Source organism: Centruroides sculpturatus, unplaced genomic scaffold (genome assembly GCF_000671375.1).
Source record: "Centruroides sculpturatus isolate CEXI.00-Female unplaced genomic scaffold, Cexi_2.0 scaffold483, whole genome shotgun sequence".
Taxonomy (NCBI): domain Eukaryota; kingdom Metazoa; phylum Arthropoda; class Arachnida; order Scorpiones; family Buthidae; genus Centruroides; species Centruroides sculpturatus.
The window spans coordinates 535664-547845 of NW_019384741.1; the positions used below are offsets into that span (position 1 = coordinate 535664).

At 32.1% G+C, this 12182-nt stretch overlaps 1 protein-coding gene and 1 long non-coding RNA gene across 2 annotated transcripts; one reads left to right on the top strand and one right to left on the bottom strand.

The window, feature by feature from the left end:
• Positions 1-52: 52 nt before the first annotated feature.
• On the bottom strand, positions 53-419 carry LOC111628397. Its single transcript, XR_002757165.1, has 3 exons — positions 296-419; positions 137-217; positions 53-63 (listed from the first exon to the last, which is right to left on the bottom strand). It is a non-coding gene; the product is annotated as an uncharacterized LOC111628397 (long non-coding RNA).
• A 7570-nt stretch (positions 420-7989) lies between these two features.
• On the top strand, positions 7990-9201 carry LOC111628394 (hydroxysteroid dehydrogenase-like protein 1). Its single transcript, XM_023372170.1, has one exon. The coding sequence runs from the start codon at positions 8002-8004 to the stop codon at positions 8980-8982; it is 981 nt and encodes a 326-aa protein (XP_023227938.1). The 5' UTR covers positions 7990-8001; the 3' UTR covers positions 8983-9201.
• Positions 9202-12182: the final 2981 nt, after the last annotated feature.

Below are 12182 nucleotides of genomic sequence, written 5' to 3' on the forward strand. Positions count from 1 at the left end.
TACTGCATCCACCCGGAGTTTTGCACTTGCCAGGTACGCCATTAGATGCAAATCCCACATCGACTAAGAAAAATATGAAATCTTATGAATAAATGTTTAAAAATAATTAAATGCGAATGGGAAAATCAACACTTACTCATCGCTTGAATAAAGATTCCCACAAGAAGAAGAGTGAATATAACCTTCATTTTCCTCTTTCTTCCGCTTTGCTCGCTATCTAACAAGAAAACAATACATAAAATGTAACAATGACAGATAGAAATCTTAATAAGAATTTTCAATAACGCTATTTTACGAATAATTGTCTTTAATCAAAATTGTTTTAAACCTGATCCGAGTATCGCCTTTAACGATATGCGAGACAAATCGGTTCGACAGGTGGCATTTAATATTATTGGATCCACAGACACGCCTCTTCTATGTTCGACTAATAAAATTTTATTATTTACGCAATAAAATTTATTTATGCATTATTTCTGGATTGAAACGTTAAACTGCAGTAATTTATCTATTTAATAATTTAGTCAAGTTTTTTATTACAATTTCAAGAATCACCCAAGAAGTTCTTTCAATTCAAAAATCATTGCAACTGGATATAGAATTAAATATCGGTTTTCGACATTAATTGATGTCGATGGTTAAATGTCAACTATTAGCCCAGTAGAATGTCAACTTGTAGTGAATTTGTTGTAGGCTGTGTCAACTAGTAGTGCGAGGGAACTGAAAAATAATTTCTTTATAATTACCACGTAAATCTTCAAAAATAATTTCATCTTAACTACAGAATGTTAGAGTAGAAATTAGGCTCGAAATTATGTTTTTTCGGAATAAATACTTACGTTATTGGCAAAAGTAGAATATAATTTTCTCGATGTGTCAATTATCATTGTCTTTAATTCCTCACACCCGGTAAAAACAGATACCGTATTGCGGATATAACGTGAAATATTCCATTCTTTTTAAATGTAAAATTATGCTAAAGTACGCGTTATACTAATCGTAAATATTGTTATTATTTTATTAACGTTTTCTTCTTAGATATATTTAATTTCGAGTGTTTTTCAGATGGATTACGAATTACAAAATTTGTATCTCTTGTCTTATCAGGCACGTGATGCAGTCGTGTAAATACATTTATTAAGCACTAGTATAAGGGAATTCAAATAAAGTTTTAAAACATTCGATAATTGAACACGCGCCAGTGCCAATATTGAAAATAAAACAAACATAAGTCTGATTCAAAACTGATTTTTACTATCTTTCGGTTAAGTTTCTAAAAAGAAATATTTCGATTGCCGTATTTTAGTGGGAAATGAAATGAGATCAGTGAAACAATAATAGGCTTAAGCCCTGGGCCCCAAGAGTGGAGGGCCCACAAAAATTGAATTATCATCATAAATTTCTAATACTTTTTGATTAACAATGAGCACTTATCGTATAGTAAAAAATAGTTAATATTAATTATACAGTATAATAATAATGTTATATAAATGACTTTTAAACCCAATTTAAAGATTCTTAATGTAAAAAAAAGTGGGGCCCCATTGGACTTCAATAAGTCCTATGCCTCGAAAAACATAGATCTGTCCATGAGTGGGAATAGTTGGCATTGCTACGATTTTTGCTAGTATATCGACTATCTTTGCCTGTATACAAGATTAAAAGCTAACAGCTAACAGTGCAGCCGAAGGTCTTCCCGTGTCGTACTCAAAGGTATCACTGTCTTTTACTATGTGGTAACTATGTCTAGCGGTCTCTGTGGCATCAATTAAGGTAAGGCTCATAAATTGTCGGGATCAATATGTTGTATACTGTTCTTTTCATTTTGTAAGGGCTTACTTAACTCCGAGTGTATTAAGTTGTCGATATATAGCTGACAGTTGACAGTTGTGATAGCCTCGCCTTTCATCATAGCCCGGAATACAAAAGGAGGGAAGGGAGGGGGGGAGGGGAGGGGGAGGGGAGGAGAAGGGAGAGGAAGAAACGAAGGAAGGAAGGAGAAAAAGAAGGAAGAAGAGTGGTTGGGGGATCACATGGGTCAAGATGTGACCATTAATTTAACACAAACGACATACATAATCAGTGCTGCTAAGCTGCTAGCTAGCAATACAACAAATGGCTATATAAAAAGTAATCAGGAATACAAGACAATTTACAGTGCTGTACTAATGGCTTAAGTGTAAAGGACGGTCCTGGTTCTGTAATTTCACAATTAATGTTCAATAAATATATTTTATTATTCACAATAAGAAAGTATATACTTACATATCAAAATACTTCGGACGGTCCTGGTTCTGTAATTTCACAATTAATGTTCAATAAATATATTTTATTATTCACAATAAGAAAGTATATACTTACATATCAAAATACTTCGTAATCTTTGTAAATTGACTTCGATCAATATGAAAAATTGCTTAAACATTTTTTCATTGAAACTTAACAATTAAACAATGCATTAAGCATTATTTGTTTCAAAGCGTTTTTCTTTTTTGCAATTAATAAGTTTGATAATTGTAAAACATTTGATATTTCTCTTAATTGCAAACAGGAAATGCTTTATAATTATTAAATTGACTGTTTTTAAAGTGGAATTTACAATGAGGGATACAGAAAAATTCTTGAATTTTTATAGGCTAAAACTTATATTATACGTAGGGCTAAAATGGCATTTGATTGTTTGCAGCTTATTATTTTAAGAGTTGAAATTAGTTCTGTTGATAGTAGGATTTTTGGGTCAGAGTGTTGAAATTAGATGATAAGAGTTATGTTAAAGTGGTTTATAACAAACTGTATAAATCGTGCAGTGTGTAGCGTCTTTGTAATCCAAAAAGATAATTGGTAGACGAACGAACAGCAATTGGTTAGAAAACGTTGTAAACGTGTATAAATCATATTCAACGATGGATAATAGTGTTGTAACGAATAGTATATTCGGCCTCAGGACGAATACCGAATATTCGGCCAAGAGCGTGGCCGGATAGCCGAATATTCGGCCAAACTATTCGGCTCGATTAACGCACGTACGAAAATTGGCGCGCAAACCGCATTATGGCAAGGACCCCGCTCTCTATTGGCCCGCTGTCACTACGCTTCGCCAATCGCGTTAATTCTTGGCGGTTGTAGCGGACAGACAAGAGTGTCATGGAAGTATGCGATAAATGATGATATCAAATGTGGATAACAATGAAATGACGTACACGTGTAAATAACGGAAAAAGAACAGAGAAGGACCGCGAAGTGAAAATGTGAAAATAAATATGAAATTGAGTTGATAACGTAATCGAACAAGTCGAGGCAGCTTATTGGCGCGAAATTCGCGTCCGTCAATGACAAACAATTATTGTCATAGACTTCGGAAAGCTAAATGCTTGTAATGAAAGTCACTTAGCGTGCACGGGCGAAAGCCTGGGACCGTTCGGGCTACCAAGCTGTCTCGAATCTGTGAAATCATAACTGTGACTTATATCGACGTCCTATCTGTCTCTTTTTTTTTGTTATCACCAGGCTATGAGTCACGTAATTGTAAAATGGGAACTCTACGACGGAAAAGTGACGAATCGAAAGTATCGTAAGCGCGTATTATGATGTATGCACAGGCATACATGGATTAGAGCGATAGAGGAAAGAGAAAGGGAAGAGCAAAGACGAGCGCTTAAAAACAGGAATAGACAGGGTCAGAGCCTCAGATGTGCGACGATTCTCGAACGAATAGGTGTGTACGTGTGCTGATCTTTGTAATTATAAATTGTGAATACGTGTGACTAATATTATTTTCTTTTTTATTTTGTGCATGTTACAAGTTATAAATAAATATAAACAAACAACACTAACTCGATAACATTAAATCTAAGTACCAAAACGATTAATTTACTGTGTTTTTGTTATTTATTACTCTTGTTTTTAGGTATTCGGTATTCGGCCGAATAGGCCGAATAGTAACCGAATATTCGTTACATCGCTAATAATAATACATAAAATTGGTCGTTGGAATTGAAATTTTATTAGATTGACACGGTTTCTCTTTTTTGTGGTTGTCTTGAGATTCTCATTTGATCGAAAATCATCAAGCGTTAATTATAAGTGTGTTGTAAACAAAGCATACAAGAAGATTTGTCTTTGTTAGAAAATAACAAACGTTTTCAATTATATGGTAGTATTAAAAGAAGTTTTATGTTTGAGGATTATCTGTGTTTGTACATAAATCTATACTAATATTATAAAGAGGTAATGTTTGTATGTATGTTAGTTTGTATGCAGCAGGTAATATATTGGTGAAAGAATTTTTGAAATCGAATGAGTAGTTTCGGAAATTACCTGCGAAACTACTCATTACAGCCTAATATACAGTCTATATCCACCCTGAAGTTCCATTCTAAATATTGGTGAAAGAATTTTTGAAATTCGATTTCAAAAATTCTTTCACCAATATTTAGAACGGAACTTCAGGGTGGATATAGGCTGTATATTATTCCGTTAAACATGGGAGATGGACAGTTCTTTACGGTAAGCCTTCCTCGTAAAGAACTCTGCTTGTATTTATACTATTTTAGCTGAGGTTTTTTGCATTTTTGATTGCGTTTTAATAGAGTACGTCAACAGAATGTACACAAAAAAGGGATTTTTCGATATTCCCACCGCAGGGGAGAGGGACAGGATTAAAGCTTACTGTGAAGAACTTGGCTTCTATTATACTATTTTAGATGTGGGTTTTTGCGTTTTTGATTGCGTTTTAATAGGGTACGTCAAGAGAATGTACACTAAGAAGAAATTTTTCGAAACTTTTCCCCCATGGAGGAAGTGTTATACATTTATAATAGATACATTTTGAGCCACAAGAAGGCGTGGCGGGGTCTGCTAGTTATCATATAAAACGATTAATCCTGCAACTGAACTATGTCCAAAATTATATTTTGACGCAAAATATCAGACTAATAATAGATCCCGAGAGAATTTGCATTAGTTGTAATATTCGAGTGTATAAAACATGGGAACATGTATTTTATCATTGTGTGCGAAATTTGGAGCATGCACGAAAAAGTATTTGACGAGATATAAGTCTCTAAGATATTTATCGTGTTTATCAAAAATTTATTATTATAGTGTATTTAATTTTGTATTATCTTGTACTAAGCCTTTGTAATGACTTTAGTTTTTGTTAGACTTTAACCCCCTTGTAACGAACTAAGGTTCATACAATAAAGAATTGAATTGTATATCCAAGTACAAATTATCAAAACAATAATAATAATTCTGATATTGACAGTGTCTTTTACATAACAATTACATTGGGCTAGAATGCAACAATTAACCGCTTTATTCCTGATCAATTTTTAATCTTAATGTAATTAAACATAAAAAATACTTAAAACTGAAAAAAAGGAAGGAATGCGTTAATTTTGAAGAAAAAGCTTCGAACTTTATTTTCCATTGCCTTGCCTTTCTGCGAAATCTGACATCCATGAGTAATTGTGTTTACAGCTGGATGACCTTGAGAACAGCTGGTGTTGGATTTCCCGGGACATTCTCATAGAAGTCTCGGGAGGAGAAGGGTTTAAAGTAGGGTGAATATTAGCTGTCCTTATATTTTTAAATGTTTTTAAAAAAGTACATTTTTGTTGCGATTTCCGACCCCCCGATTTAATTAAACGTATATATAATAAAATATATTAATTAAAAAAATTAAAAAACTATTGGAGGTCGTTTTTGATATCAGAAAGTAGCTTTAAATAACTTTGCCGAAGTAAAATCTTTATGCACTACAACTTTACAACGATGAATAAAATTTGATAAAAAAATCCCATAAAAACAATTAAGTGTTAATCGTGCGTCATTAAAGGTACATTTAATTCGCGATAAAATTTTTTCGCATGGGAAAAAATTTTGAAAAAATTTGGAGACTTAAAAAACATCCGAAAAAAATTTTTTTTCAAAAGGCAGGAACATCTAGAGAAGTTCTCGGAGTATAAAGAAATGGTATGTGCGGCTCGAGTATAAGTTAGCTGGCGCTGAAGAGGCATCGCAGAACTATATCACATCGACATATAATAGAAGCAACAAAGTCTAAACACGGTTCTCTGACATCAATAATTATTTAACACTAGTTCTTTCATTCATCAATAAATAAAATTGAGGAGCTTTGTGGGAAAAAGCGTAGCCTGTTAAACTACACAAAGACGTGTTATTAACAAATTTGGATTGTGTCATCGATCCGGAAACTTTCACGGTTTATTTGCATTGTACTCCACATTAATAAAACGTTGTACAGTACAGTATATTAAAGGACTGGTGAATTAAAACGCAAATCAATGTAGAGGGGGGCAAACGGGACACTTGCTTTTCCTTTAAACAGAGTTCACAAGCTATAATCGTAAAAGTGATTGTATGTATGTATGTATCTTACATTTTCAACGCTTTGTCTGTCCTTTTGTATTCTTGCAATACCTTACACGTGAGAAAAACCTCAAAATTGTTGTTTATTATTGTATACTGGCACAATGAAGTGACCTCTTAACCAACACTTGGCAAGTTTTCCATCTTTATTTAGTTAGTATCTAACTAAATAAAGATGGAAAACTTTCCCAAGTGTTGGTTAAGAGGTCACTTCATTGTGCCAGTATACAATATATAAATAACAACGCGGTTTTGACAGCAACAATTAAATAAAAATTTATTGTTATAATGTTTTTCTCCAAACTTTGCCCCTCGGATAATTGTCTTTGAGCACTCACTACAAATCCTCCGTTTTTCTCGAAAGCTTCATAATGCGAGATGCAGTTTCTCCGTCAATTACGAGAAACATTGTTAACCATAAAAACATTATACAAGAGAAAATTAATCCGATGTTCTACTTTTAAAGTAGAGATATCACTGGGCTGATGCCGGGAGGGTCAAAAAACTCCAGGAATTTTTGAGGCATTAAAACCTGTTCTTCCCATTGTGTGCTTCTCCAAACCAACGATTAACTGGATAAAAGGGCTCTCTTACTGCCCACAGAGAGGAGGGTCAAAAAAATAAAGAACATCATAGAATAAATTAGCACATTTGCTAGTTTGAAATTTATTAATTGCATCAATAAAGTTTTGTTATTAATACTATAATTACAATAATTATCTTTGAAATCAAAGTCTTCAATCTAGCGAATTTCTTAACTTGAAAATTACACGAGGAAATGTTTATCTTAATTATTTTCCATTAATATATAATTATCGAGAAAATATTTATTTGACGATTATAAAAAAAAGAAGAGTTTATTTTAATTGAATTATATTTTCCTATTTTAACATAAAACAATATATAACTTACGTAAGATAATATTCTATAAAAATAGAATATTCAAATTTCTATACTTTTATACACCATAAAGAAATATTAACGAAGAGTATTGTTATAACAAAAATATTGAAAATTATGATGCCATTTACAGTAAATACATTTTTCAATTAGCTTTTATTAATTAATTTAAGGAAAATCCTCAAACTGAAACTTCTGTTTACAATTCACTTTTAAATTTAGTAAAATGATATTTAATATAAAAGAAAGATTTGTTAAAGTGAATTTTTATTTGAAAACTTTCGCAACAAACGACACCTTTTTACGTTTTATTAAAGAGTGTAACATTATTTAATAAAGTTTTCTATCAGGGAAAAGTTAAAATTAATAAATATTAAGGAAAGGAGTAAGAATTATATAAAAATTCATGAATTATGGATTGTTAGGCGCACTACCTCCAAATAATTCCAGCATTTCATTTTGCTTCATTTAAGGAAACAAACTTAAATAACAAAATGCAAATTCGTCATGTTTGTACGTAAATAGAATATAAAATTATATCGGTAGAAGAAATGACACGACGGTTGCAAAATTATCGGAAAAAAATGAAGTGACTAATTGTCTTCTAGAGGAAATTAAGTTTGAGGAAAAACACGTTTGCCCGGTGGCGAGAAATACGTCTGCTGGGAGGAGTACCTTCTCATTTTCATACAGAACTATCGGGACGAAATGACCGAAAGAGAACAGCTACGTTGCGAATTGCGGCATTATCTTTCCGCCTACGAATATTTGTTGGTCAATATTGGTATTTTGGTAACGCTGTACGTGACGTACATCTTCTGTAAATTAATATTTCTGCATTTTCTTCCACGATCCGTCCCTAGCATTCGAAGGAAATACGGAGAGTGGGCCTTAATCACCGGCGGAAATTCTGGTATAGGACGCAGTTACGCCTTTCTCTTGGCAGAAAAAGGCACCGACGTCATCATTACGGGCAGAGACGGGGAATCTCTTCGTAAGACGGCGGAAGAAATCGAAAGTAAGTACGGAGTCCGTTGTCGCTACGTTTCTGCTAATTTTACAGAAGAAGGCGAATTTCGTAAAGTGGCTTTCGAACTGAAAGATAAAGACGTGGGAATTTTAGTACATAATGCCGGAACTCTAGGCAATTTACCCCGTTTATTTTTAGAAGAAACGGAAGAAAACGTGCTTACAATGATCAATATATACTTAACGATGGCCGTGCGTGCGACGTATCTGGTATTGCCTTCCATGCTGTCTAAGAGGAAAGGAGCGATAATTTTCTTGACGTCGTTTTCTTCCTTAGTTCCCACGCCGGGAATGAATACTTATTCGGCCTGTAAAGGATTTTGGGATCAATTGGCCAGAAGCATTTCCGTAGAATATTCGTCGCTGGGGTTGCATATTCAATCGCTTTCTCCGTTTTACGTAAAGTCCGTATCGAAGAGCATTCGTGTGGGAAACATCGATGGCGTGATTCTAACTGCGGACGACTTTGCTAGAAAAGCCATTGGAACTTTAGGAATATCCGACTATACCTCGGGTTATTTCTTACACGACATTTTCAAGTGTGTGCTTCTGCTTTGCGGCGATTCCGTATGGAAATGGTTTATGCTAAATCAAGTGACCAAGAAACGAAAGAGAGATTTGCGGAACTCAAACGAGTGGAAAGAACTTAAAGTCGAGTAGCATTCTCACGTAAACACGTTTAGCTAAAAGTATTCGATGAAATATTCTGGTAATTTGTCGAAATAGTTCACGCTTACGAAGTTATTGTTCCATACATTTTTAAAAGTGCATAAATATCGTAGCGATTTATTTCGGATTTTTTTCTTTTCGAATCCACTGCGCATTTTAGAACTTTGTTTACTTAAAAGTGAAATATATTTTTATCCTAATAACGCATAAAAAACATTAAATGTATATTTACTTCTTTATTTTCTATCTTTAAAATATATTTACTTCCAACGAATAAAAACATGTAAAGTTTAATAAATTATTTGCTGCATGTAAATTCTTATCAATGGAAATTATAAATTATATTGAAAAGTGATTCGAGTTTGCATTCGTGTTATTTTTATTTAAACATTTTCAGAGTAAGAAAGTTCATTTTGGAATCCAAAGTCCTGCTTCATCGAAAAGAAATTATAAAATAAATTTAATCTTAATGATTAAAAATCAACTTTTAAGTCTTAATATTTAAAAGACCTCCTGGAAGGCATTTCCACCGGCTCTTCGCGAGTAATTTCTCATGGTCGAGCAAAAAATCTTCGGCCGGCACTTGGGAGGATTAGCGATTACGCAACAATCATCATATTAAACTCAATACGAGATAGATAGATAGAGAACAAGAAGAACTATTTTTCGATATGCTATACGTGCTAATTTATTGTAAACCCCTAACTAGTGATAAGTGTTTTAAAGATGAAGTCGTTACATTTGAAAAAAGAAATTTAAAAAATGTTTATAGCAATCTTTAAATTTCTTCTCACTAACTGTTTTAAGATTCAAGTTTTATTTGTTTTGTTCTCGTCAGCGTATGAAAATTAAAATGTAATTAATTAAACAGTTCGATAACCTTTTTTGAGTATTTAAAATACGTGTATTATAGATAAGTTTGAAAGTTTAAAATGTATCAAATTTTCTTGTACAAAACTAGATAATTTTTCTGCACCGTTTACACCTTTCTAAAATATGTTATACAAAGATTTTCAAACTTAATATAAAAAGTATTTATTTGAAAATATTCTTGTTTTCATTCCGTCCATGCAACTTTAATATTGAAACTGAAAATATGATTTTTACATATTTAATAACTAAATGTATTGATTTCTCAGAATAAAACTTTAAAAATAACAAAATTCGTCTATTAGTATATAATTTGAACTATCAGAAAAATCAGGGTTGAATTTCAGAAATTTTTTCTGGTCTCTCGTTAGGACAATTTTGCCATTAATATGTGCTCTGGGATTCAATTACTTTATCGATGTTCAGTTAATTATTATCACTTTGCTTAAAACTAGCGTATCTATTATTATTAATAACTTTTTATGTCAAAATTTAAATTCTATGTCTTATTTGTATTGTTTTCATTAGAATATGGTATCAATTTATCATCTATACGTATTGAGAGAATCACCGGTATATAGCAGACGTAGCCAGTCAGGAAAGTTAATGTGGCACCTGCTCTAATCTCTGACACTCAAATACTCGAGGCGCTAAACCAAATAGGAATCGCTGTCATTATTTTTTACCTGCTTGGAACATTTAACTGAGAATTTTAAATAATCATAACAATTTTCTTAAGAATTTCGTCATAATGTGCATACATTTTAATTTGTTTATACATCTATATACATCTATATATATATAGGCCTATATATATTATATATATATAAATGGACTTGTGCCTATACGTCACTCTGCAGCCAAAACTACATATCGCACACGAATGGTGTTTGTGTGTGGTAGTAGCCCGAGTTTCCCATCGTGCACTATAGTGGTTGCGTCTCGATAGCTATAAGGGTGTCAGAGATACGGGGCTTGAAAGTGGTTGACTTCGAAAATGTGTGACGCTTCAATGAGAATGTTCCAGTTTTTTCTAGAAAGTTCCAGAACCTAGAGGTGAAATTTGGTACACAGTTAGGGTACGTCACGAAAACGCACACTAAGAAGGGATTTTTCGAAATTCCCCGCAGGGGGAAAAGGAGAGCATTAAGGCTTAACCTGAAAAAGGCTTCTACTGTTCTATTTCAGATATTTATTATAATCCTGAAACTGGTTACTGTGGTATAAATGAATTACAAAGAAAGATTGGTTTACCTAGAAAAGTTATTAAAGAATTTTTACATCAACAGGATGAATAAACTAAACATAAACTAATTATAAGAAAATTTAGTAGAAGAAGAACTTATGTTTCTCACATTGATGATGAATGGCAAGCAGATTTAGTGGATATGGAGAAATTCAAAAGATATAATGATAATACTAATTATATTTTAACAGCAATAGATATACTGTATTTACTAAATATGCTTGGGCTATTGTAATTAAAAAGAAAGTGGGTGAAGAAATATCCAAAGCATTTGCTACAATATTGAAGGAGAGAAAACCGGAAAAGCTACAAATAGAAAAAGGAACTGAGCGGTATTTACACTAACCACGTTTTTTGTCATCAATATTGATGGTGTGGTTTGATTTAATAACATTTCTCTATTCTTGTAATTTAAATAATTGAATCAAATTTTGTGTGTTGTTTAATTAGAATATGAACTAATAAATTACTAAGTAAAATGTTAATTAAATAATGTTTTTATTAAATAAACTCATCATTTTGTTAAGTGTTTTTTAAACACGTCATCAGTAAATGACCTTGTATTAAACACGTCATCACTTCCTCTACGTTCTTATCAATTTAAATAAATACGTCATCAGTTTTTTTTTAATTATGAAACATGATATTGAACAAAATTTTTCCTTATTAAATGACGCAGTGTAAACGTTGTAAAATAAATAAATCCTTCGAAGAATATAGTAAAGATAATCATTCTAAAGATGGTTATTTTCAATGGTGTAAAGGTTGTACTAGCAAATACTATAAAAATTATTATACTAAACCAAAGGCATAAAACATGAATTAATAGAATGTGTATTTGGTAAAAAAATTTTAAAATCATACTTAGAGAAGCATGTGAAAAATGATATTCATAGAAGGCGATTAAATAAAATTAAAAAGTGAAGTGATTGCAAGGAGGAAAAATCTTTAGATGAATTTCACAAAAATGAAAGAAATACTGATGGATATGCTTATATATGTAAGGCGTGTTTATTGTTGAAAAAATATTGATTGTTTTTTTTCCTCTTAATAAATGGAATAAATATTACAATCA